The 27,624-nt window shown below is 50.6% G+C and overlaps 1 protein-coding gene across 3 annotated transcripts; it reads left to right on the forward strand.

The window, feature by feature from the left end:
- Window positions 1-1,986: 1,986 nt before the first annotated feature.
- SGK2 (serum/glucocorticoid regulated kinase 2) lies at window positions 1,987-27,048 on the forward strand. 3 transcript variants are annotated; one of them, XM_029918881.1, is made up of 13 exons: window positions 1,987-2,118; window positions 10,380-10,427; window positions 10,962-11,011; window positions 11,540-11,597; window positions 11,800-11,883; window positions 12,788-12,919; window positions 13,932-14,044; window positions 14,348-14,384; window positions 15,365-15,451; window positions 18,233-18,328; window positions 19,298-19,453; window positions 21,394-21,483; window positions 25,353-27,048. In XM_029918881.1, the coding sequence occupies exons 2-13, from the start codon at window positions 10,404-10,406 to the stop codon at window positions 25,515-25,517; spliced, it is 1,092 nt and encodes a 363-aa protein (XP_029774741.1). In that variant the 5' UTR covers window positions 1,987-2,118; window positions 10,380-10,403; the 3' UTR covers window positions 25,518-27,048. The 3 variants fall into 3 exon arrangements, with proteins under 3 accessions (XP_029774741.1, XP_029774740.1, XP_029774742.1); XM_029918880.1 differs by lacking the exon at window positions 1,987-2,118 and adding an exon at window positions 4,240-4,313; XM_029918882.1 differs by lacking the exons at window positions 1,987-2,118; window positions 11,800-11,883 and adding an exon at window positions 4,240-4,313.
- Window positions 27,049-27,624: the final 576 nt, after the last annotated feature.

Below are 27,624 nucleotides of genomic sequence, written 5' to 3' on the forward strand. Positions count from 1 at the left end.
ATGAGCTGACATTTCACACCCACCAGGATGGCTGTCAGCATAAAAATGGAAAAGAATCATTGTTGGCAAGAGTGGAGAAGCCACTGGCTGGAATGTAAAATGGTGCAGCCACTGTGGGAAACAGGCTGGCTGCATGAAGAGGAGTTTGGTTCTTCAAAAAGCCAGATATAGAATTACCACAGTACTCAGGAATTCCATTTCTAAGTATGCGCCTGATAGATATGAAATAAGAACTTATGTGCCAGTGTTCACTGCAGCATTGTTCACAAGAGCCAAGAGGTGGACCTTCCCAAGTGTCACTGATAGATGAATGGGTAGACATCCGTACAACAGAGTACTACTCAACCGTAAAGAAGGATTACACCCAGAGGCACCTGGGTGGTTCTGTCGGGTAAGTGTCTGACTCTTGGTCTCGGCTCATGGTTCATGAGATTGAGCCCCACATCAGGCTTCATGCTGGCAGCCTGCTTGGGACTGTCTCCCTTTTCCACTCTCTCTGCTCCTACCCCACTGTCAAATAAATAAACATGTTTTTAAAAGGACTAAACAACATGGATGAACTTTGAAAACATGATGCTAAGTGGAATAAGCCAGGCACAAAAGGACAAATACTGCATGATTCCACCTACAAGAAAGATCTAGAATAGGCATGTTCACAGAGATAGAAAATAGACTGGAGGTTACCAGGAGCTGGGGTGAAAGGGAATGGACAGTTATTGCTTGCTGACCACAGAGTTTCTCTTTGAGATGATGGAAAAGTCTTGTAAATAGATAATGATGATGGTTGTACAACAGTGTGCATGTACCTAATGTCACTATCCACTTACAGATGGTTGAGGTGGCAAATTTTGTTATATAGATTTACCCACAATTTCAAAATTAGGAAAGAAAGAAAACAGAAAGAAAAAGAAAGGAAGGAAGAAGGAAAGAAAGGAAGGAAGAAAGAAAGAAGAGAAAGAAAGGAAGGGAGAAAGGAAAGAAGGAGGAAGAAAGGAAGAAAGAAAACATAGGATCCATGAAGCAGGACATCCAACAAGGAGAGAGATGAAGGGCATGTCCAGAGTGATGGGAAGGAAGGCCAGGCTGACAACTGAACAAGTGTCCAGGTGAGAAGAGAAGAATGAAAAGCTCCAGGAAGGATGAAAACAAAACCAACGAATGAATCAAAACTGCCATATTATTGTGTTAAGAGGAGATTTTAGCTCTAACAGAGTTTAAGAGAGAATGTGTGTGTGTGTGTATGTGTGTATGTGTGTGTGTTCGGTATTTCAAACCATCAAAGGAGGCAGTATTAATTAACTTTAGGAAAAGCAGAAGTGTGAGTTTGGATGGGTGAGATCTAAAGGTTCATGTTCCATAATAGAAAGGAGTCCACTTGATAATGTTTAAAATCCCAAGAGAGGGGCGCCTGGGTGGCTCAGTCGGTTGAGTGTCCAACTTCGGCTCAGGTCATGATCTCACGGTTCATGGGTTCAAGCCCCGCCTCGGGCTCTGTGCTGACGGCTCAGAGCCTGGACCCTGCTTCGGATTCTGTGTCTCCCTCTCTCTCTGACCCTCCCCTGATCACGCTCTCTCTCTCTCGCTCTCTCTCTCTCTCTCTCAAAAATAAATAAAGCATTAGAAAAAAATTTTTTAAATAAATAAAAATAAAAAGTTGAGGAGTAGAAAAGGACCTGATCTTTTTCATTATCAACCTCATAGTCCTATTTGATTTGGGGAGTTGGGGGAAGAGAGAGAGAGACAGAGAGGGAGAGGGAGGGAGTGCAAGTGAGCGAGAGGCAGAGAGAGAGAGAGAGGTGGGGCTCACCCGAAGTGGGGCCCGTGCTCACCTGATATGGGACTTGAACTTAAGAACAGTGAGCTCATGACCTGAGCCGAGTCAGATGTTTAATGACTGTGCCTCCCAGGCATCCATCCTACTTGATTTTTTAAACTTTTGTATATTCATCCATTTCTAAAAATCTTTTTTTTCTTTTTTTTTTAAGGAAACCTGGGGCCAATCTCTGGCCTGCGTGAACTCCACTGGCCCAATGGTCCTGTGCCTGGCCCATGTGAGTGACAGATTTTCCTCTAAGGATCCTGTGGCCTTATCCCCTCTGTCTGCAGAGGAACCTGCAGGTGAGAGAGAGGGTGTGCGCAGGTGGAGGAAGCGGTAGGAGTGTGGGTGGGGGCCGACAAAGCACAGAAAGGTGGGCTGAGGAACGTCAAGGTGGAGGAAATATCCACGGAGGTGGGTTCCCGTTGGTTCAGTCTCTGGCTCCCCTTCTCATCCCTGAAAACATGGCTTTGGCCTTGATACCCAAACAACAGAGTCCAGCCAGCCAGAGGGAGAGGAGGGGGCAGGGAGGGTGGCAGGGGAAGGAGGAGGAGGAGGAGGAGGAGGAGGAGGAGGACAGGGAAGAGAGGCACCCTTGTGGCGGCCTGGCCGCAGGAGTGGCCTGGCTGTTTTCTGCAACATTGTGGAGGGGAAGGGCAAGTTCAAGCACTGCTGATAGCCATGTCAGTTGGCACAGCTTTTGACAGGAATTTGGTAGATAGGTAAAAATGAACCCAGCCCTCCCCACCGGCAGGAGTTTATCAGACGGAAACAGGAGCACAAGGCCATAGGACATTAACACAACCAAGTTCTCCACGGCCTTGTTAAAATTATTGTGAAACTGGTAGCAGCTTAAATGTCCAACAGCAATGAAACAGTAAATAAAGAACAGGGATACGGAAATTAATCCGACACTATACAATGTGAAGCAGATGTTTAAAAAAAAAAGCTGAATCTCTTATGCGTTGACACGGAAAGATGTGTGTGAGAAGTGAGTTCCTATGCATATGTAAAGTATGGCCCATTTTTCTGGGAAAATTAGTATAAGATATATAAGTTGTAGACAAAGGTCTGGAAGGACGGTCACCATGTAGTTAACAGCAGTTACTTCCGGAAAAGAGATTGAAGATGGGTCAAGGACAAGCGTTCACTTTTCACTCCACGTTCTTCTATATGCTGAAATTTTTCAAAAATGGTTTATGCAACACCGTCATGTGAGGTTGTTAAAAACCAGCTTTGGGAATGCAGGGGAGGAGGAGCTTGGTGGAGCTGAAGCAGGGCAGCTCAGGGAAGAGGCAGGACCCAGGGCTTGGCTCTGATTTGCTCTGGGCACATGGGCAAGTCACTGCCCCTCTTTGGGCGGAGGCCTGATGGTTGGTGCTGTGTGTGCTGGTGGAGGTGGTGAGCAGGGCAAGCGGGCCTCCTCCAGGGCACCGGAGAGCAGCGGATCTTCAGGCACTAGAATGAGCTAGAAGTTTCTGACCCCCTAATGAAAAGGCCATGGAGGAAGCCACGTGACAGATCCCGAGTTGCCTAAGGAGGAGGGGTCACCGGGCAGAACTTTCCCCAGCTGTGCAGCGGGCCAGGCGCTGCCCCTGCCCTGAGTTAGAACCCTCAGTCCGGGCAGCTTCAGATGAACCAGGACAAAGCCTTCCTTCCATGCAAGCTGGGAGGAGCTGAGCCCTGGTTCCTGAGCCTCAGGTCTCCGAAGGGCAGAGCGGAGCATGGGGCTCAGCTCAGCTGCGGTTCCCCTCCCAGGACGGTTCCCCGCGCGGTGCCAGAGCAGGTGAGCTCTGGGCGACAGGTTTTGGCTCAGCATGAGAGCGTGCCTGAGTCATCAGGAGATGGGCTGGCTCAGGACGGAGTGAGCCTTCCGTGCCCAGAAGCGTCCGGGGAAGGGCTAACTGCAGAGGCTGGTGGTCCCCCTCAGGGAAGGGGTGGAGAGGACAGTGGTGTGAGACAAGCCCTTTCAATGGCAGGTCCTCCAGGCACGGAGGGAGAGGGGACGCGATTCAGCTGGTGGAGTCAGGGAAGGTGATGTGGGAGACCAGCCTTTGAGCTGAACCTGGGGGGCATTTCAGAGAACACAAATGTGGCCTCAGAGACCCTCCCTGTGAGGCAGGACACACAGTACCCTCATCAATCCACATGAAGCTCAGGGAACTGGAGTCACTCGCCCAAGGTCACACAACTTGAATTGTGCAGTAGCTCTTAAAAGTTCAGAGGGTCCCCGGGGCAGAGCCCGTCTCGAAGCCAGTGGGTACAGCCGGGCATCTTGATTCAGGTCCAAGGTTAATTAGTAACCGAAAGGCCTGGCAGCTAGCTCCTGGCTGGTTTGGGAGCCAAGGAAGTGGGTGACAGGTTGCTCCCAGCTGGGAAGGTTGTCCGGCAAGCCAGGGCTGGGTTTCAGGTCAGAGGGACCATGCAGAGAGACAGGAGGGCAGAGCTGTGCCCAGGGCGGCTCCCCAGGACCTGAGCTTGGACCCAGAGTTTTCAGGTGAGAGGCTCAGGCGTAAGCAGAACCCCTGCCCGCCGGCCTGCTGGGCTGCCAAACCGACACGCAAGTTACCTGGTGATTTCCTTTCTGGCTACCAGTTTCCTCCCTTTCCTTCCTAACTCCCTCTTTCCTAATTCTCTTCCTTCATTTCTCCTTTCCTTCCTAATTCCCTTCCTTCCTAGCTTCTTTCCCCCTCCCTCCTTTCCTTCCTTCCCTCTCAACTACCTCTCTGCCTCCTGGGTCACCTACTTTCCTTTCTTCCTAATTAATCCACTTACACCCTCACTTCCTTCCCTCTAACTTTATTCCTTCGTCTTCTAAATTCCTAACTTCTCCCTGAGATTCCAGGTCACAGGCTTTGGAGTCAGACTATGGGCTGAAATTCCAGTGAGACCATTTACTAGGTAGAGGTCTTGATCAAGCCGCTTCACCTCTCCATGCCTCAGTTTCCTCCTCCTCAAAACAGGGATAATGATGGTTTCTAACCCCTGGTGCTGCGGGAACAAAATAAGACCAAGCTGGCACTTGGTTGCACTGTCATTGGTCTATCATTGGTATGCACTGGGCAGATGGGCATGTAAATGAATAAATTCCAGCAGAGTGAAGACAAGTGTAATAACAGTGGTGGGCCCAAAGAAGAGGACAAGAGTTTATGGGATTGGGGGCCAGGGGGTGATCTGGCAAGACCTCTGGGGAAAGCATATGAGGTTGGATGTGAAGGGCTAGCCGAGCAGACCAGAATGGTCTGGGCAGTGTGCCAAGGACAGGGAACTGTGTGACCCCCACCTGCACTGCATCCAGCAGGCCCAAGGACAAGTGCACAGGTTCATGAACTGGTGGGACAGAAGCATGCAAGCCGAAGCGGGGGCACTTAGGAGGAAGGGACAGACTCGCAGGTTCAGGGAGGGACTTGGGCCTCAGAGTTCCCAGGGGTCCCTATAGGTCTGAATAGTCAAGAGAAGGTATTGATGCCCAGCCTCTGGCCAGAAAATGAGAAGACAATAATGCAGGAGAGAAAGCAGCCATAGGCTGAGAGCTGCGCAGGAGTGAGTCCGGTCAAGGCGATGGGAGTGTGGTGGGCAGTGCGCGTGTCAGAGTTCTCCCCAGGCCCCAGTGCCAGAGTGTTAAGTGAACGGCAACAACTTGAGACATTTCACACAAAGGTACTAATATAAAAATTAGCCTAACCCACTGTCACCTTGGGTCACAACCCTCTAGCCATTTTTTTGGTGGCTATACACAAATGTATCTGTGCATGCATGTCTTTATTTTCTTTTTTTAATTTTTTGATGTTTATTTATTCTTGAGAGAAAGACAGAGCACAAGTGGGGAAGGGGAAGAGAGAGAGGGAGACACAGAATCCAAAGCAGGCTCCAGGCTCTGAGCTGTCAGCACAGAGCCTGGAGCCTGTCTTCAGATTCTGTGTCTCCCTCTCTCTCTCACCCTCCTCTGCTCGCACTATCTCTCTCTGTCTCTCAAAAATAAATAATTTTTTAAAAAAAGATGGTATCCCTGGTACGCCTACTATTTTGAGAAGTCCTTTTTTTGCTTGACAGTATATCACACACATATTCCCATTTTGATTTACAAAGCCTTATCTACTGTTTTTCAATTGGGTCATTTTCCATCTTATGTATGTGTTATAATTGATCTTATCAGCTCATTCCTGATTCATTAGTCAAATATGTACCGAGCACTGGTCATATAGCAGGCCCTTATCTACGTGCTGGGGATTCAACAGTGAACAAGAAATACCTTTGCCCTCATGAAGCCAAGGTCCTAGTTTAAGACAGAAAATAAAGAGTGGATGATAAGGTGTCAGCGTGGTACATGTTATAAAATAAAACACAAAACAGAAAAGGTGGGCCGGGAGTGGGCGGGCGTCGTGCCTTACAGTGACCAGCCATCCTGGTCTGCCCCGGGACTGTACTGACTTTAGTACTAAGAGTCTCGCATCCAAGGAAACCCTGAGTCCCAGACAAACCAGGATAATCAGTCACTCATAATCGAAAAAGGCCTCTCCGAGAGGTGACATTTGAGCAGAGACCTCTGGGATGTTAGTGGAAGCCTAGCCATGCAGAAGTCTGGGGGGAAAGCATTCTAGACAGAGCAGAAAGTAAATGCCAGGGGCAGGAGGCCAGAGGGCATCTGTGCGTTTGAGTGACAGCAGAAAGCCAGAGGGTAGTGAGAGGGAGAGCATGGGAATGAAGGTGGAGAGGTGACAGGGGCTAGGTCTCAGGGAATCTTGCAGACTATGGTAGACTTTGGATTTTAATCTTAGGTGTGACAGGAAGCAACCAGAGTTTTCGAGCAACCGGCTCGTGATTCATTTAGGTTTTTTTTTTTAAGTGGAACTCTGGTGTTGGATGGAGAAAGATTGTAGAGGGTAAAGATAAACGTCAGGAGACAGTAGGGAAGCTATTGCAATAGTCCACACAAGCGGTGACGTTGGCTCAGACAAGGAGGTTGCTGCAGAGCTGGCGAGTAGCAGTGCTTTCTGGATTTAATTTGAAGGTAGAGCCTCATGGGGACTCATGGTGGACTGCAGGTAGGCGAGGGTGCCATATTTCTAGATTGAACTCCAAGTTGCCAGTTTGAACTTCCAAGCAGGTGGTAAATGGAAGACGGAGGGGGGAGGAGGCTGGGGCTGAGTGGAAAAAATGAGTCGGGATTCTTGTTTTGGATGTGTTACAAGTAAGGTGGCTCCAGGGACCCAACTAGTGAGTTGCCAAGGGAGCAGTTAGATACATAACCCAAGATTTAGTGCAGGAAGGAGTCGGAACTAGGGAGAAAGGTCTGGGAATTGTCGAGTGTATAGCTGGTACTCAAAGCCATGAAACCAGTTGTGATTGACTTGGAAACAAGTATAGATAGAAGTCTGAGGACTGAACCCTGGGACAGGCCAGTGGCCAAAGAGGAGGCAGGAGAGATGGAGAAAGAGCAGCTGGTGAGGTGGAAAGGAAACCAGGGGCTCCCAAAGCCAAGTGGGAAGACCGGTGAGCCATCACTGGCTCTGGCACGCGGGGGTCACGGGCCCCCTGCTTTGATGGAGTGCTGGGATTAAAGCCTCTTTGGAATGGGTTCAAGAGAGAAAAGGAGAAGGCGTGAAAACTGAGTCCAGATGACTCTTTCAAGGAATTTAACTGAAAAGGAGAACAGAGAAGCCAAACCGTATCTGGAGAAGGACCTAAGGTCCAGAGAGGGGGCTTTACAGCAGCGGGTGCTCTGAAGTGCTGAGTGGGGCATTTCAATTAGGGTTATGGCCACTATTCTTCTCCTGTTCTAAGCGGTGCTGCTGAATAAAGGCCCCACAAGGGTCTCGTTACTGAGAAGAAATGTCCTTGTTCTGGGTATGTGTTTTGTCAACATGACATCCTGCCCATCTGTGTATTGGTTCAACAGTTCTGTTTTGTTGAAAGATGGAAAGCTCTGATATTGTTCACTTGGGTTTCTTTGCTGCCACCCCCAGGTCCCCTGCTCTTCAGAGCCCAGAGAGAACCCCTGAGGCCACTGGGCTCAGGTCCCTTCCTGTCCAACCTTCTTAGCCCCAGCCCCATGGATCCCTCCATTGTGGTGAATTCCAGAGGCTGAAGTGTGGCATAAAATAGTCACACAGAAAGTTCCAGAAAGACAAGGGCAGGGTCAGGCCCTGTCAAAGATTTCATTCCTTAGAACAACCCTCATGAGCTCCTGGGGAGAGGAAAGGACCCCATGAGTTCCTAAGGATTGCACCATGCAGCCAGGCCTTCAGTACTGAGGTGCTGGGTGGGACCCTGCTTCCTGCCACTCACATGGCTGGAGGGCTGTGGGCCGACCTGTTCTGCCCTGGAGATACTGGGCCAGAGTCCTGGAACCGCCAGCAAGGAAGGGCCCAAATGGCCAAGTGCTCAGCAGGCAAAGACCAAGGCTAGCTGAACGGGGCCACATGCCTGTGCTCTGAAACATCTGTAGATGCTTGGGAAGCTGCCTTGACTGAGGTCTCTGGCACCTTATGACGGTCTGTCTGCACCAGGCTGGGTAGGCCCCAGGGAGCGTGTCTTCTTACAGACAAGCCCCCAACACACACATACACACACACACACACACACACACACACACGCACGCTGATATACACCAGAGAACACACAACAACCTGGATACACACTTGTGCTTATACATGTGGTCACTTGCGTGCATTAACACCTATACTCATCTGCAGACACAAACGCAGACTCACACACATACATATAACACATCAGCACATATAAAAATACACACTGATACTGACACGTTGACTCATTACACGGAAGCCCATCGATACACAGGCACAGTGAGAACACAGTTACGGACGCAGAGACACTGACAAGATGAAATACACAGTCACATCAATGCACAGTAATAAGCAGAACACATGCAGTTGTCTACACATAGACTCACACACACCAACACAGAAGTCCCCACGTGCAGGGACACATGGACAGACCAGACAGACACACTGAAGCACATCAAGGCACGAAACACCTGTGCACACACTCATGCACACCACACACACAGCCTGACCCACACACTCGCACGCATTCTAAAAAGCCCCAAGCGTAAGCAGGGCATTCCTGCAGCTGTTGCCCACCCCCTTCCACCCACCCTCCAGGGGGAGGCGATGTCCCCGAGGGAACAGAGGTCTCTGGTCCCATCGTAAGCACTGCTGGATCCCATGTGACATCAACAGCCCTCTGCTGCTGCTGGGAGTTCTGAGCTGGGTGCTGGGGCCGGGCCAGCGCCAGGCACAGACACTTCAGCCCTTGTTGGGAGAACAGAGAGAGGCTCTCTTGTCCCCTGACTGTCCTCAGCTCCAACTGCTGGTTCTCTTGGGGGCCTCTCCTCAGGCTGTGCAGGTACGTGGGGCTGGAGAAGCCAGGGCCTAGCAAAGGGGCTTATAGGGTCAGCCCAGGAGAGGGTGTGGCAATGTGGTGGGCCCCCGGGGGAGCCCCGACCCTGGGGCACTGGCTGGAGCCAGGCTATATCTCCTTTTCAGGCAGTTCTGCAGCTCATTCTCTCATGGCCCCACAGGGAGGGGCCTCTTGGTGCAGCCTGCGCTGGGGGACTCCCTCCTTTCCCCTGTGGTCACTTTGTCAGCTCCCAAGAAGGTCATGGGGTGGTTGCTGTAGGATCCTGCCCTGTAAAGAGGGTGATTTCTACCCAGAGAGGCTAGGCTGCAGCACAGGCCCCACAGCAGGTCAAGGCTGGGGTCTTGGGATGTACAGGTCCGGCAGCCTCTATGAGCAACAGGGTTCTTGGCCTTGGCCTTCCAAACGGGTGGGTCTGCGGGGCCTTGGGCATCCTGTGCCAGGGTCTGGACCCACCAGCCTCCTTCACCCTGCAGGCCAGCAGGCAGAAAAACGCTGTGCTCCTAGCCACATAGACCCACTGGTCACCCTCTTCACTATTTGATCTCAAAGAGACACTAGCCAGGTTTGGGTCTCTTCATGGATCTGGCCCAAGGCCCCCAAGAGAGCTGCCATTCCAGAGGCATTAGGTAGAAGTCCTGTGGCAGGGAGGTAATAGTCAATATGACACAGATCCCAGCCCAGGGTGTCTTCAGGAATTTGGGGTCACAACATGCCTGCCTGGGATCCTGGGGAGCCCAGCCTGCCCCTCACACACTGTGTAACCCCAGGCAAACCCCTTTCTAGACCTCAGCTTCCCCACCTGTGAAAGGGGGGCAAGAGTCAGGACTTTGTGCTCTGCAAGGGTCCTTCCAGCCCTACCATCCTGGATTTCTGGGTCTGCCCTGGCTCACAGGGATCTTGCTGTCCTGGCTGTACCCAATCCTTGAAAAGATTCAGCCTGGGAGAGATACCCTGGCCATTCTCCCTGGCTCCCTCTTGAGTTGTTTGCTAAAGATGCTGGGTCCAGGGCACCTCAGTCCTTGTGCAGGGGTCACTGGCCTCAGGTAGGAGATGCTGGGGCTATGGCAGGTGCACAGGGCCAGGGAGGGGTGGACAGTGCAGTGATGCGTAAAGCTTTAGACAGGTCGTGCTCCTTCCCCAACAAGAGCTCGCTCATGCCTGGTCCCCCTTGTGCCCCCAGAGCCCCCCTGATCACTGTGACAGAATGGACTCTAGCTCCAGCCCTCAGGTGAGTGGATCTTGGTTTCCTCACCCACCACCAGGGGGCTCACTTCCTCCCACACTGGGGGAAGTCTGTGGACACACAGGCCAGCCTGGTGGGCCGACACAGAGCAAGACTAAGGGCCTGACAGGGGTCACTTTGAGCTCACAGAAGTGGGCTATTTGCAGGGCAAGTAGGGCACAGAGTTGGGAAAGAGCTTCAAGGAGAAAATGGTGTGGAGAAACTCTGGGATTATCCCTGAAGACCCATGGATTCTAATGCCGGTGGAGCTGCCTATAAGTCCTTGTATGGCTCTTCTCGGGCTCTCGGTTTCCTCACCCTCAGAATTGGCACAATAGTCAGCAGCCTCTCAAGGCTGTTAGGAGGAGCAGGTGAGACAGTGGATGGTTGGGTGGGTTGGTAGACGAGTGGAAAGAAGGAAGGAGGAAGCCGGGAGGCCTATAGAGAAGGGAGCAGGGCCTAGACCAGAGGAACGGAAGGGGCTGAGGATCCTAACACAGTCCCTGATGATCTTAATAACTTTTCTGTAAATGTCTTTAGCCCTCAAGGGCCAATGGGAATGTGAACCTGGGGCCTTCAGCCAACCCAAAGTAAGTTCTGGTCTCAAGCAACTTTCTTCCTCCTTGACTCCCTTTGTACCTGGCTCCCTTTTCCTTTAGAATAAAATCCAAGTTCTCTGGTCTATTGTCAAGACCCTCTGCTATCTAGGGCCCAGGTCTGTCCCCCTGCTTTATCTCCCACTGCTTCCCTAGGCTTTGCCCATACTGAGCCCTGTGCCTGAAATGTACCCCAAAGTCTGCCTTGTTAGCAACTCCCCACCCTTCAGGCCCTTCTCAGGCTTTGGGGGCTAGATCCCTTGTCTTCTATGCAGCTGTGTCTGATTTTCTCCTCCACCTGCCTCTTGGTTGCTCAACTGTGGGTCCCCAGGGGCAGGGACGCGTCCACAAAGCCCTCTTGGCTGGGAGGCCATGGCATGCTTCAGTGGTGAGGAGGCTTGGCTCTTGGAAAGCTTCCTCTATTCCCCAGCTTCAAAGTTAAAAAGAAGCCTGGATATGATCTCAGGAGCCAGGTTCCCCAAATTCACAAATGCTGACCTGTGTTCTTTCCCCCTCCCCCAGTGCCCGGCCCACCGACTTTGACTTCCTGAAAGTCATTGGCAAAGGGAGCTCCGGCAAGGTGAGTGACACAGTGAGGCTAGGAGGCCTGGGTCTTCCCATCCCCGGCCTCCTCCACCCTCCACCTGTCACTTGCATGTGCAAAGCGGGAGCTCACAGCCTGCCGAATCACGGACGTGGGGCTGGAGCTGGGGGCTCCCGAGAAATTGGAAGTTCAGAGGAGTAGGTCCCCTGTGGGGCCTTGCGTTTGTGCTTCTGCTCAGGTGCTACTGGCCAAGCACAAGTCTGATGGGATGTTCTACGCAGTGAAGGTGCTACAGAAAAAGTCCATCCTACAAAAGAAAGAGGTACCAGCGCTTGCGCACGGGCATTTCCCCTCCTGCTTCTCAACCCCAGGCTAGGGTGGTTTCCCAAGCTCTTGGGTCCCAACTCTGAGGACATATGAGGCTGGGTCCAGTGGTGGACATAGCAGGGGGCAGCCAGGTGGCACTGACCTTTCTCAAGAAGGGCAAGCCAACTGACTCACCCGTAGGACCTTCAGGACGAAGGTCCCAGCCCTTTGCCTTCACCTGGGAAATCCAGGGCTCCTTGGCAGACAGGTCCTCCACTCTGTCTAGGTGCCAGTCTCCCTATCTGTGCAGTGTTGGGGGCACACTTGATACTCTCCAAAGGCCCCTCAAACTCACAGCCATCCCGGAGTTCTAGGTGCTTCAGCTGACTTGAGTCTCTTTAATGCCAGCCCCATGAGGGGGATAGAGCAGGCCCTGAGAGAGGCTTGAATGTCAATTGGAGGATTTGGGAGAGGGAATTAATGTTAACCAGGACATCAAGAGGGCAGGTGGGAGAGATCTTTGCCAAGGAGGTGGCCTGGCAGCTGGCCTGGAACGTTGACTCCTGATGGTCTGAAAAGAGGACGCCCAGGCAGGGCAAACAGCATGAACAGAAGCATGAACGCAGCGCTCACGTATGCTTTCCTTGTCATCGCAGAGAGGAGCGGCAGGGGTTTCTGACCCACAGGGGCTGGAGCTGTGCCTACCTGCTGTGGCTGGGAATGAGGCCGGCCTGTTAGAATCCTGGCTATTAGGCAAGGATCCTGGCTCTGAAGGCAATAAGGAGCCACAGCGGGTATTTGAGAGGGGGCATGAGAAGGCGTTGGGCCCAGCAGCCCCCACCTGTGAGGCCACGTGGGCTGTGCCAGAGTTGCGGGGTTGTGCTGGGTTGTGACTTGGGCCCCTGTCTATGACCCCACAGCAGAACCACATCATGGCGGAACGCAGCGTTCTCCTGAAGAGCGTGCAGCACCCCTTCCTTGTGGGCCTGCGCTACTCCTTCCAGACGCCCGAGAAGCTCTACTTCGTGCTCGACTATGTCAACGGGGGAGAGGTGGGTGGGCCCGCAGGGAGGCTCCCCAGGGCTGGCTCTTACATGCCCATTGTGTATCAGGTTCCGGAATGATCTCACCTCATCCTTACAACAGACCCATTTTGTAGCTGAAGAAACCGAGGCTTGGGAGGTAACTCACTTGCTCCAGACCACCCAGCCTGCTGATTTGAATGCAAGTCTGTCTGGCTCCCAGCCAAGAGCATTTCTTGACTGCCCCACACGAAGCTGCCCAGACACTTACACCTGGGCAAGGTCAGTGTTAGCGGAGCTCTGTGGCCAAGATTTCCAATGTCCCCATTTTATACCACAGGCCACTGGGTGGGGGTGGTCCCTGTTGTAAACCGAGACCTGAGGCCACCTGGTGACCCAGAGGCATGGCTGGGATAAACTGGGCTCCGTCCCGGAAATCACTCTGTCTCTCTGGGCAAGTGACCTCATGACTTTTGGCCTGATACCAAAGAGGGGAGTTTTTGCTTTGCATCCCTAAGTCCCCTGGTGCAGGTAAGGTCTTTGCAGGCCAGCAAAGTAGACTGAAGCAGTTGGCCCGCGGACAGAACTAGACTGGGCTCAGTGTGACAGCTATAACAAGCTTACTGCCCAGGTGGGAGGAAAAACACATGTTTGAATAACCCGGGTTCAAATGGCTGCTCTGTCAGTTATGAGCTGCAAGACCTGGAGCAGGTCACCTGGCCTCTCCCAGTTTCCTCTTAGGTGAAACTGGCATCATATCTGATACCCAGAAGGTAGTCATGAAGATTAAATGAGATAAGAGATGTGAAGGGGTCTGGCTTGGAGCCTAGAACCCAGTACCTGTCACTTCATGTGAATTAATCTCTCTTGCTGACCCTTTGGACACAACTATGTTGTGGGGTGAGGGCCAGGGTGCCCTTTTTCATTGGAGTACATTGCAGCTCAGAGAGGGGGTGCCTTGGCCAGCTGCCCCCCACCCTGCACTCTGGGAGCAGGAGCCCCCGCACCCGGACACCCTCTCATCCACCTCCTCCCCCTCCAGCTCTTCTTCCACCTGCAGCGGGAACGCCGGTTCCTGGAGCCCCGGGCCCGGTTCTACGCCGCCGAGGTGGCCAGCGCCATTGGCTACTTGCACTCCCAAAACATCATTTACAGGTGAGGCCTGCCTGTGGCTCAGAGCCAGGCCTAGGCCTTCTGCTGCAAATGCCAGGGGTTGTGTGGACCCCTAGGTCCTGATGAAACCCCAGTGACCTTGGTCCTCTGTCTGAGGAGGACAGCCCAGTGGTGGGAGTAGAGTGGGGTCCTCCTTTCCAGGATCAAGTGTCCATTCTGCTTGGGCCTCCCGCCTACATGTTTGTGAGCCTCCGTGAATAGTCCTCCTGCCGGGGCTCTAGGGTCCCAGCTCTCCTCACTGTGTGGCTGAGACATCACAGTGTTCTTTCCTCTTGTTTTCTGTAGGGACCTGAAACCAGAGAACATTCTCTTGGACTGCCAGGTTGGTCCACGTGTGTGTGCATAGGTGCACATGTGTGCTGTGTGCTTATGAGTATGCATGCACACATTGTACATGTGTGCATATGGGTAGGGATGTATTCAAGTATGTGTGCATGTGTACCCACGCTCATGCACACACATGTAAGTGCACATTGCATGCACGCGTGCATGTCTGTGTATATGAGGTTGAGGTCGGTGCGGTCAGGGGTGGAGCCAGGTGGGGGCTCTTGGATTTTGTAGTCTCTCCATGTCCTAGACTGGATTCTCTGGAAACAGATGGAATGTTGAATTCAGATGGTTACTGGGGAATGCTCTTAAGAGATCCACTTTTAAGGAGGTGAGAAGGCAGGATTAGACAGAGGGGGAGGCCCACCTGCATTGTGGTTGTAAATGAGGAGGCCTCAGCTGACCTAACAGGGGCGGGGAGGGCCTGAGCTGGGATGACTCTTTAGAACTGTTCCAAATTAGGGCGAGGAGGTTGGATTTTTGTGGTCCTGCATCATCCCATCATTAGGTGTGGATTGCTCCTTGGGAGGGGCATAAGTTTGGGAGAGGGCAATGTCCCACCAGTGTGGAGGATGGGCCTCTAAAAGAGGGGATCTGAGCAGAGCCCCACACTATCCACTCTCTCCAGGACCTTCACCAGCCACTCCCCTGCCCAGCTGCCTGGGTGCTTTCTGAGCCTCCAGCCCTCAGTCAGGGCAGCTGCCACCATCAGGCCCCCAGCATGTTGTAGAGCATGGCTGAGTCTGTGATAAGCTGGGAGCCGACCGTGAAATGCCGTCTCCCCATCTTGTCCTTGTACTGCACCTGATGCCCAGTCCAGAAGCTATGGGTCTCTAAGGGGAGCCTATAGCTGGTGCCAGAGGCATAAGTCCCCACAGCTGAGAGCCTGGGGTGTGGCACCTGAGCTCTGGGGTTAGGCCTGACCCTACCTTTAGCTTAGATCACTCTCCTGCCCCCATCCACCCTCCCCTGCAGGGACACGTGGTGCTGACGGATTTTGGCCTCTGCAAGGAGGGTATAGAGCCCGAGGAGACCACATCCACGTTCTGTGGCACCCCCGAGGTAAGCCAGACCTTGTAGAGGTCAGAGGTCAAGCCATGAGTGGTTGAGCTTAGAACCAACAGATTACCCTGGGGGGTGGGGGGCCGGTGGTCACTCCTTTCACCAAAGCCCTTGCCCTGAGCTGGCTGTGCACTCTGCCTTGGTTTCTGCGTCTGTGTAATGGGGGCATCAGCTCAGGGGGCTGCTGGACCCCGGCAGTGGCTGGTGAAGCTCTGTAGCAATGCAGACCTACAGAAACGGAAACAGCCACGAAAACCAGATTCTCAGTGTAAAGGTCTCCAGGAGCCACATTTAAAAATAAAAAGAAAGGCGCCTGGGTGACTCAGTCAGTAAGCATCAACTCTTGACCTCAGCTCAGGTCACGATCTCGTGGTTCATGGAACTGAGCCCTGTGCTGGGCTCTGAGCTGACAGCAGGGAGCCTACTGGGATTCTCTCCATTTCTCTCTCTGCCTCTTCCCCCCCTGTACATGCTCTCGCACCCTCTCTCTCTCTCAAAACAAATAAACACTTTTTAAAAATAAAAAGTAAAAAGAAACAGGTGGAGTAAATTTTAGTAGTACATTTTCATTAATCCAATATATACAAACTATTGTCATTTTAACGTACAATCAATATAAAATTGTTGAGATAGTTTATTCTTCTTTTTTTTCTAAGTCTTTGAGATCCAGAATATATTTTATACTCATGGACCACCTCAGCCAACATCAGCCTCACGTCAAGTGTTCAGGAGACACACGGACTAAGTGGCTGCCATATGGGACAGCCCTGCCCCCCAGGATGAAGGCCGTGTGGAGCAGGAGGGCTTGGCCTGACAGTTAAGATCAGGCCTTGCAAGTGCACTTGCCAGCCACCAAGAACCTGGAGAGCTCAAATCTGTGGGTCTCTGCAGTAGCTCATACGTGTCTATCTGTCCCGCCAAGGCGTCCCTGTAGCCTTGGGGTTGAGGCCTTTCCTTGAACTCCCCCCGCCCCTTGGACCTGGTGCCACCAGGACTTCCCGGTGGGCAGATGTCTGGGTGGGGGCTGGAAGGCACAGGCCGCAGGGCAGAAGCTCCTCCTGGTCAGCAGGGGACACAACTTCAATGGCTCTGTTCTCCATATGCTGAAGACTCTGGGTCTCAGATCTCAGCTGACGGACTAGTGACCACTCCCAGCAGGAGCCATTGTCTGCCTTTGTGTATGGAGGGCTGTCTTCTGGGCAGAGCTGGTGTCCCAAAGCCTGCCAGCCCAGCCGTCCCTTCCTTGGACATTGTCAGGGGCAAGGAGCAAGGCATAGGGCACCCTGGCTTGTGTAGGAGACATGTGGCCCCAGCACGTCATCTCTTCCCTAACTACACCCCCGCTGCGATGCCCGAAAGCACAGACAAGAGTAACGATAGTTTCTCCATTGCTTAAGGCCCGCACATCTACATATACATATTACACACGGATTAGCACACAACCTTAATAGAGGCCCCACGGAGGGATCCTGCAACCCCATTTTATGGAGGAGGAGACTAAGATTCTCAGAGGTTAAATGAGCCCTACCCAGGGCTCAGGTCTGTGTAACTTCCTGTCCTTCCCCGGCCCACACAATCTCTCAAAATGGCTTTGCCTTTTGCTATCCCTTTCCTCATGGCAGAGATGCCAGGCCAAGAGGTCACCAAGCCCTTGGGTTTGGCAGAAAGCACTGTTCTGCCGCAGGTCCTCTTCTCATTGGACGGCACGGCTCCGTGACATACATTCATCTGTCAATATGAACTCAAGTGTCCCCTTTTCTTTCCTGACTCCTGTCCATCTCTCTGTTAGTACGGTTTCCAGTACAAGTACGGGGCATGTTTACTAACACTTTACCGTTAGTCTCCCCAGTGCACTGGACTTTCCCCTTCCCAGGACACCAATTGGATACTTTTGTGCAAACTAAATAAAAGCACCCCCTCGGGCAGATTCTTTAGAAAAAGTTACCCCATTAAATAGTAATAAAGTTGCTAGATATATAGCCCTATACTAGGGTTATGGCTTGTTGAGTTGATCACAGCCAAGCTTGCATCCCCCTTCCCCTTTTGCTTGGTACTTTTGTATGGTGCACAACACATACAACTGTACAAGGCAGTCCTGCCTGATCTCCCCTAAGTCCTCAGCACGTAGGCAAAGGGTTATGCACAGAGTAGGCCTTTGACAAGTAGATGCTGACTGAACATATGGGCACAGCCAAGTGAACACCACAGTAGGGGCAACCCTTGGTGGTCTTTTCTTCCAAGTGCCTTGTTTACACATGAGGAGTCTTAGGCTCAGTGGCCTAAGTGTCCTACTTCGGCTCAGGTCATGATCTCATGGTTCATGAGTTCAAGCCCCACATCAGGCTTGACAGTTCAGAGCCTGGAACCTGCTTCGGATTCTGTGCCTCCTTATCTCTCTGTCCCTCCCCTGCTGTGCTCTGTCTGTTTCTCTCTCTCTCTCAAAAATAAATAAACATTAGGGGCACCTGGGTGGCTCAGTCAGTTAAGCGTCCGACCTTGGCTCAGGTCATGATCTCACAGTCTGTGAGCCCCGCTCAAGCCCCGCGTCAGGCTCTGTGCTGACAGCTCAGAACCTTGAGCCTGCTTCAGATTCTGTATCTCCCTCTCTCTGCCCCTCCCCCTCTCATGCTCTGTTTCTCTCTGTCTCAATAATTTAAAAAATTCTAATTAAAACAAAATAAATAAACATTTAAAAAATTAAAAATTTTTAAAAATAAAAATAAAACAAATGGGGAGACTGAGGCTGAGTGTCTTTCAGATAAGTGTGTTTCTTCTCCATAGTACTTGGCTCCGGAAGTGCTTCGCAAAGAGCCTTATGATCGGGCGGTGGACTGGTGGTGCTTGGGGGCCGTTCTCTACGAGATGCTGCACGGCCTGGTGAGTGGCGGGTCATCATCTGCAAGGCACATGTGGCTCCGGGCAGAGATGGGGGCGGATCTCTCCCTTGTGTGGCCATTCAGGCTCCTGGAGGAACCTAAAGAGCTCTCTCTCTCCTCCAAGCTAAATAAGAGGATGTAAGGAGTATGTATATTTTCTCAATAATATTAGTTCAGCACTTCACAACACACTGCAGCGGCGTTTACAACACCCATGCACACCCTTTGGCACCTTGAGACAGCCCTTGGAGACTGCCACTATAGGAAAGGGAGTTGTTCTTATTTACTGAGAGGGAAACTGAGGCCCAGAAAGGTCCCAAGGCTGGTCATTTGTGGAACCAGCCCTGAGCCCCATCCTAGGCTACCTGCTGAGTTGGAGGCTTGTGTAGACTCCCCTCAGCACAGGCATGGCTCCAGGGCAGCTTTGCCAGCAGAGCCTGGGGGTGTGAAAGAGCAGGCTCTGTGGAGTCGGGAGAAAGAAGAGCCAGTGGAGGGGAGGGGGACGAAGAGCGTCAGGCAAGAGTGGGCTCTGGGCACATCCAGGGGCCTGGCCTTTTTCCTGGCCATGTGGCTTAATCTCTCTGAGCCTTGTGTTCTCATCCAACAAATTACTACCTGTCGTCAAAGACGGCCACGAGGGTGGGCTGGAATGACAAAGGGGATAGTGTTAACTCTGCAAAGTGCAGAGTTGGTGCCCCAGCTGGGCTAAGAGGTGGGATGGGGGATGCTCCTGGGGGTCCCTCTCAGCCTTCCCTGCAGCCCAGAGGTCTCTGTCTCTCTGCAGCCGGCCACGTGAGCCATTACACAACACACGGTCTGGCTAAATCTTCCCATTACCTGGCTTTGCTCCAACACTCCCTGAGACCTTACCCACCTTTGGCGTGGATGAGCCTCCAGCTTCTCTCTCAATCTCTCTCCCTCTCTCTCCCTCTCTCTCTCTCTCTCTCTCTCTCTCTCTCTCTCTCTCCAGCCACCCTTCTACAGCGAAGATGTGTCCCAGATGTATGAGAATATTATGCACCAGCCACTACAGATCCCTGGGGGCCGGACGGTGGCTGCCTGCGACCTCCTGCAAGGCCTTCTCCACAAGGACCAGAGGCAGCGGCTGGGCTCCAAATCAGACTTTGTAGGTGAACTGCCTGTGGCCCCCTGGCCCCCACGGGGCGCTCAGCAGCCTGCAGCAGCGGCTCAGAAGCACAGTGGTGTGCGTCCGGCTGCCCTCTAAAACCAGGCACTGCTAACTCCTTCCTCTGGAAATTCACAGCTGCTGCTGCTGCTGAATTACTTCCTTTAGTCTGGTTCTTTTATTCAACCAGTATTTACTGAGCACCCACTATGCACCAGACGTCAAGCTAGGGCTAGGGATTCAATGGGCTGGGTCCCTGGCTTTATTAAATTGACTGAGGGAGTGCAGACAACAGACATCATGGTATATAATTATTGTGGAGTGTGACAAGTACCAGGAAATAAATGAACTAAGATAGACCATAATGAGAGGGAGTGAATTCACACTGGCATGGTGAGGGAAGTCCACTCCGAGGAGATAACAATTAAGTTGAGACTTGAAGGATGAGAGGAACCACTCATGCAGAGAGCTGAGAGGAGGTGTCCCAGATACCGGGCACAGCATGAGCAAAGGTCCTGGCAGGAGCAAGAAGCATAGTATACTTTAGGGGTTTTTGAGCAGGGGTGTAGCAAGACCCAATTTCAGTTTTAAGAAATTCCTCTGGCTTCTATGCAGAGAGAGAACTGGACTTGTTTTTTTTTGCCAGTGCCAGGCGGGGCACTCAGGATATAGAAATGAATAATACACTGTCCGTTCCTGCAATGAGTTCATGATTTTTTAAAAATTAAAGTAGCACTTGAAAAATAAACTTACATTTTTGAGTCAACCAAAGACCATTTGAATTTGTAAGAGGAAGACCACAGTGCTTTTCTCCCTGGAAGTTTGCTTTCTCTTTCTGGCAGAGACAGACCACCTGGGTCCACATCCCTCCTCCACTCTTCTAGTCCTTACTAGTTGCAGAGCCTGGGGCAAACTTCTCTTTTTAAGCCTCAGTTTCCCCATCAGCAATATAGCACCTAGTTCATACCTGCTACAAAGACCACATACATTAAATATATACAAAGCACTTAGGTCAGTGCCTGGCACATAGTAAGTGCTTTTTAAGCATTTGTGCCCACAGCCCCACATGCCAGATCCTGTGAAGTATAACAGTATTTAGGGCATCCCTGGCCAGCTTAAAGACAGGGACTTTCATGAAGACTGGTCCCCTTCTTCCAGGTGGAAATTTGCATCTTAAAAAATATGTATGATTTTTCAAATAAGGTATACATTCACATAGATCAAAATTCGAAGGATATTCAGAAGTCCCTCTAGTGACCTGGTTCCTTAATTTAAAGGCAACCATCGTTATCTGTTTCTTGGGACTCAAGATATCATGGATCTGGCTTTTTAACAAGTCCACAGGGTAGGGAGGGTGTGATGTAGGGAGCTGGAGAATCATCCCTTGCAAAACACAGATCGAGAGAGGGTCCCGCTGGGATAGGAGGCACTTGATGCTGACATTGGCTCAGATTAGAAAAGAAGTAGTGAATCATGCCGAAGGCGGAGCCCTAAATTCTGGGTCTCTGGGAAACTGCAGCTTTTCTTGGGGCTTTACTTCCCTAAAGTCTTTTTCTTTGGATTGTATTCTAGAAGAATCAAGATGAGCTGAGGCAGGTGGGTGGGGGTACCAGATACCCTAAAACCCCAAGGGCAGGTCCTGCTATCTTGTTCGTGGACACACCTCCAAAGCATACCATGGTGCTGGCACAGAGTAGGCACTCAGTAAATAGTTGAGAATAAATGAAGGCTCGGGGGTGGGGGAAGGGTTTGGGTTCTAGACAATGGTGAAGGGAAACACCCCTTTTTCCCAGGAAACCAGCAGGACATGCAGGTTACTTTCCCAGTAAAGGTTTTAGGGCTCGACAGCCACTTCCCAGTAGAGGGGGAGATCTGGGACATGGGGGTGGCGGGTCGAGAGGCTGCTACGGGGAGCACTGATCAGCACCTTCTTCCTGCAGCTAGAGATAAAGAACCATGTATTCTTCAGCCCCATAAACTGGGATGACCTGTACCACAAGAGGCTGACTCCACCCTTCAACCCAAATGTGGTAAGAGGCCACCATGTTCCAGACTCCGGGTTCCCAGGGCTGGTGGGAGCTTGGAGGGTGTCTGGGCCAAGTCTCTTTCTATAGGTGGGAAAACACCAAGGGCCCAAGAGGCTCGGTGATATGTCTGTGGCCACACGGTAAATTAGAGGCAGAACTGGCTGTAAGACCCAGAAGTCCCACGGCCAGTCCAGCTCTGTGTGACGAGCCGTGCAGCCCCTCCTTCATTTTCAGCACCAATAACCCTCATTGCAGAGCCCTTTACCCTGTTTAAAGCGCTCTCTGGGGGTGCCTGGCTGGCTCAGTCAGTAGAGCATGCAACTCTGATCTCAGGCTTGTAGGTTCAAGCCCCATGTTGGGTGTAGAGATTACTTAAAAACAAAATCTCAGGGTGCCTGGGTGGGTCAGTCCATTAAGCATCCAACTCTTGATATTGGCTCAGGTCATGATCTCACCATCGTGAGATTGAGCCTGGGGTTGGGCTCCACTCTGACAGCATGGAGCCTGCTTGGGATTCTTTCTCCCTCCCCCTCTCTATCCCTCCCCCACCCTCAAAATAAATAAATAAAACATTTTTTTTAATCTCAAAAAGAAAGAAAGCAAGCACTGTCACATAGCACACTCAGACAGAATCAAGCCCTATAAAAATGTCTTTTTCTGTGTTTCGTTTTTTTTCTCCTGATAATAAAAATGACATGTATTTATTGTAGCAAATATATAAAACAGAGTTTAAAGGAGCAGGGAGGTGGGGTTCCTGGGTGGCTCTGTTGGTTAAGCATCTGACTTCAGCTCAGGTCATGATCTCCCGGTTTGTGAGTTTGAGCCCCACGTCAGGCTGTATGCTGACTGCTCAGAGCCTGGACCCGTTTCGAATTCTGTATCTTCCTCTCTCTCTGGCTCTCACTGTCTCTCTCTCAAAAGTAAATAAACATTTTGTGCTTGCTTCGGCAGCATTTATACTCAAAAATAAATAAACATTTAATAAAGCTTTTTTATTTTATTTTTTTTTAGTGTTTTATTTATTTTTGATACAGAGAGAGACAGAGCATGAAAGGGGGAGGGGCAGAGAGAGGAGACACAGAATCCGAAACAGGCTCCAGGCTCTGAGCTAGCTGTCAGCACACAGCCTGATGCGGGGCTTGAACCCACGAACGTGAGATCTGACCTGAGCCGAAGTCGGAGGCTTAACCGACTGAGCCACCCAGGCGCCCCTAATAAAGCTTTTTTAAAGCAGCAGGGAGGAAAAGCTTATTATCTAAATGCCCAAGAGAAACCATCACTGGTGTGTTCCCACCGGTCCTTTTCTATGTGTTTTTTATGCAGGTCATACTTTATATATAGAGGTATTTTGTCCCCTTACCTTTTCTTTTCTGCTAAAATCTATGTAATTATTTCCCCAAATCATATAAAACTTTATAAGTATCATTTTAAATGACTACATAGTATTTCAACCCTATGTTGGTAAGTAACATAATCTATTCAACCATGCTCCTAATGGTAAACTTTATGTTATTACCATTCTTTCTTTATCATAACATACTGATGAACACCTTTACGTGCGTATCTTTAAAAAAATTTTTTTTAAATTATTTATTTTTGAGAGAGAGCATGAGCGGGGGAGGGGCAGAGAGAGAGAGAGAGAGGGAGACACAGAACCCAGAATCTGAGGCAGACTCCAGGCCCTGAGCTGTCAGCACAGCACCCAACACAGGGCTGGAACCCACAAGCTGTGACACCATGACCTGAGCCAAAGTTGGACGCTTAACTGAATAAGCCACCCAGGCACCCTTTTAAGTGTGTATCTTTGCTCAGAGTTCTGATTATTCCCTTAAGATGGATTCCAGGATGGGAATTACCAGGTCAAAGTATGTGAACATTCTTAGGCTCCTTTTTTTTTTTAAAGTAATCTCTGCACCCAACATGGGGCTCGAACTTATAAACGCAAGATCAAGAGTCACACACTCCACAGTCTGAGCCAGCCAGGAGCCCTTAGGCTCTTGATTCCTACTGCTTTAACTGTGTGGTGGGGAGTAGAATTGACTTCCTGCTGCAGCGTCTGCTGGAGAATTCTTGTCTGACTCTCTGCAACATGTGCAGTTGGGAATGGTTTTTAACTTCGCAAATTTGTTATGTAAAAAATGACACCTCATATTGTCTTAATTTCTATTTCTTTGATCTACAGTGACTGTGGTTAGTGTTTGGATGTTAATTAGTATGTTAATTAGTAGTGTGCATGAAAGGGGCCCCATTTGAAGCAGACATTGAAGGGTCTCTCGGCCACTCGAGGTCTCAGGTGTCCGATAGTGTGAAGCCCCGCCCATCCACGTAGTTATGTCAACACTGCCAGTGGGAACTCACTATTGACACCCGGCCTTTCTGAATTACCTGCTCATGAACGTACCTTTGAGCTCCTAATTCTTGACAATGGTTGTCAGATAGGATATGCTCAGTCCAGGTACCTGAAAAATTTCTTTATCTGGGAATATAAAAAAGACCCTGAGGATAATATTGAACATATACCCTGGAGAGAGAATAATGTAAAAAATACTAGACAGAATGCGATGAATGGCCGTTAACACATGCTGGGTGTGGATTCCTTGTTCTGCCACCTACCCACCCCTGTGAGACCTTGGAAAAGTATCTTTAGCATCGCTATCATTTCTAGAAAACAAATCATGTCTTTCTTGTCTAGGACCATAGCTAGAGCCAGGGCCTGGATCTACACTCTGGTCTTGGAACTCAGCCCTGAGCTGAGACCACTGTGCCTGGTGGCCTTTTTGAGAAGCCAGAAACCATGGTCTATTTGGTTCTACGACCTAAGGCTTGCACACTCGAGCACATATGTGGATCCTTCCGCCTGTTCACCTGCTTACTTCAGAAAGCCCAGGTGGTCTAGCATTCTCCTCTGCTGTGCCTTCATCACAAAGGGGCTGATTTGGTTAGCTCATGTGGCATAACAAGCCACTCCCAAATTAGATGGCTTAAAACAACAAGTGGGTATTTTGCCCCAATTCTCTGGGCTGGTGGGGTGCATTTTTTTTGGCCTGAGCCAGGCCAGCTGGTCTCTGCTGCGCTCTCTCATGTCACTGGTTTTAGAGTTGCCTCACTCAAATGGCTGGCAGTTGGCCAGCAGCTGGGGCGACTGGGTTCTCCTTCTGGGGCCTCTCACCCTCCAGCAGCCTGGCCTGGGCTTGTTCACATGGTGGCCTGGGTTCCGAGCGCAGCAGGAGAGAACTCCCAATGTGCGTCTTTCAAGCCGTTGCTTGAACCACGTCTGGTAACAGATTGCCCCAAACAAGTCACATGGCTAACCCGTATTAAAAGTATAGAGAGACAGACTCCACCTCTGGATGGCAAATGCAGGATTTGTCACCATTTTTACAATCTCACACACAGGTCTTCCTCCAAAACGGTAAAAGCAGCCAGTTGCTCTCTACCATATTACCCTATTTTATCTTCTTTATAAGGCCTGTCAACACCCCAGGTTGTTTGTCTCTGTACACGCTTATTATCAGCCCTCCTACCCTCCGCATAATACAGGCTCCATGAGTGCAGAGGCTCACTCTGTTTTGTTCCCCTGTGTTCCCAGTGTCGTGAACAGTGGCTGATAGACAGTAAGTGTATGTTGACTAGACCGGTCTGAGGGTTGGTATGAAGCAGGCAAGGTGCCAGGAGGTTAGACAAATTGATATGTGGTTGGTGGACCATGTGGAATAAAACGACTAATGTAAACACATGGGTAAGTGATAGCTAGAGATGGATGTCCACAAGGCACTCGGTGGGGAGGCCCGACAACCGCTCTCAGGGCACGTGAGTTCCTTTGGCAGCTCTCACCCTAGTGTTCCCATCTCACCATTGGTTTATATTCACAGGCAGGACCTGCTGACTTGAAACACTTTGACCCAGAGTTCACCCAGGAAGTTGTGTCAAAGTCCATTGGCTGCACTCCCGACACTGTGGCCAGCAGTTCTGGGGCCTCAAGTGCATTCCTGGGATTTTCCTATGCACCAGAGGATGATGCCATCTTGGACTACTAGAAGAGAAGCACTCGAGCTGAAGACAGCTGGTATCCCTAAGGACTTACCTTCCTACCTTCAGCTGCTAGTAACAGAGACTCAAAGTAACAATGGCTTAAATAAGGTTATATATATATATATGTTTCCAGCACATAAAAGAAGAATGTTGTTAAGTAGTCCAAGGCTGCTGGCTCAACAGGTCATCAGATACTAAGAGACTTTCTGCATTTCTTCTCTGCCATCCTTGGGAATTGGATTCCAGTGTTAGGACTGCTGCATTGACACAAAGTGGTGACTGGAGCTCTCGCCACTGCTTCCGGGTCCTGGGCAAGGCAAAAGGAGGCAAGGAGAGAAGAGCAAAACAGCAGCTTTACAGAGCTTCCCCAGAAGCCCCAACCAATGGCTTTGGCTCATTAGCTACTACTCCTACTTGTCACAGAGGCTGGGATGTGCGGTTTATTAGCTGGGTACATCACTACCCCTAAAAACATAGGGGCTCCGATACTAAGGGAGAAGGGGAATGTTCGGTAGGCAGCCAGCATCTCTCTACCAAAGGACCTTTTGGCGTTTGGATCTTTAACTCATGTGTAAAATGACAGAGATGTAATAAGCCTATAGACTATCACACACCCAACATGCTCTCATTTTTCTCTGTTGATGGTGTCTTTGTTGTGGATGGTATTGGACATTTATTGTTAGGTTTGTCTGCTCAGCATCTGAACCCTTTCCTATATGCAGGGAATCTCCTAGCTTATGAACCTCAATGTGGGGGCAATGATGATCTCCACTTACAGTAGCTAAAAATGTAGATACTGACTTTCCCAGCCTCCCACTGCTGCTAGGGCCAGGCATGCGGCCCAGGGATGCACCTGTGCCAGATTTTGACTCAAGGAAGGGACTAGAAGCTTTCATGGGGTAGCTACGGTAACAGTACTTACAAAACCGAGTAGGATGGATCATGTTACCTTATTTCATTGGCAAAGTAGGCTTTTTATTTTTCCCACAAACCTGTGGTTCATCAGCTGTTTCAGGGTGGGCTTGTTAGGTTTTCGGCTTGTGGACAAGAAGGCAACTTTAACATTAGTGTGTGCTGGCAGTTTTACTGCCTTTTCCTCTTAATCACACTCTTGCTCTTCCATTGTGTTTGCCCATCTCCCTGCCCCAGGAATAATGGGGGATGAAGCTGGAAGCGCATGGAAAACACACCTGTGACACTAACACTGACCTACTGGAGATCTAAGCTGGGTCAGGAAGCGTTACCGTTACCCACTGGCCTGTGCTGAGAACTTCGAAGGCAACACTCTGATTTGATTTCCATCATAGCAGCATCTGTTAATTGACAAGTGTGGAACAAGATGCAGGGGAGGCCAAAATTCCCCCAACTTCCCAAAGCAAAAAGCAAGAGAGTGTAATTGTCAGAAACATGATAGTTCCGTCAAAAGTGTAAAACCCACTATGGGTTGTGAAACACATAATGGTTCCATGTGTTCTGAGACTGTCGAATCACAAAATTTTCACCAAGGCAGAAAATAAAAATGTAGAAAAACTATGATATTGATCATGCTTTGCCTTTGGTTATTGAGCACATTCTGATCTTTACATGCATTATCTACAATTCTCACAATAAACCAGCATTTAGAAATTATTAACCTCATTTTACAGATAAACATTCACTCTGAGATTAAGCAACTTGCCCAGGGTTACCCAGCTGGTACAAGGCACAGCCAGGATTGAACTTGGTGGCTGCGGATTTTAAAACCCGTGCTCCTCTATAGCCTCCGTCAGTGGGAAAAATGCTCTGAGCAGGTACTCCTTCGGTTCTCTAGCAAACACTGACAGCACCTCAGGCAGAATGAACTCCAGACCTGTCCAAACTGTCAAGTGGCACACCTTACGCCCTCTCCAGTGGGAATACATCACTTCCACTTAAACATTTTTTTTGAGGGGCGCCTGGGTGGCTCAGTCGTTGAACGTCCAACTTCGGCTCAGGTCATGATCTCCCGATCTGTGGGTTCGAGCCCCATGTCAGGCTCTGAGTTGTCAGCACAGAGCCCCACGTGGAGCCTGTCTTTGGATTCTGTGTCTCCTTCTCTCTCTGACTCTCCCCTGCTCACGATGAGTCTGTCTG

The sequence above is a fragment of the Suricata suricatta genome, chromosome 12 (genome assembly GCF_006229205.1).
Source record: "Suricata suricatta isolate VVHF042 chromosome 12, meerkat_22Aug2017_6uvM2_HiC, whole genome shotgun sequence".
In the NCBI taxonomy this organism is placed as follows: Eukaryota; Metazoa; Chordata; class Mammalia; order Carnivora; family Herpestidae; genus Suricata; species Suricata suricatta.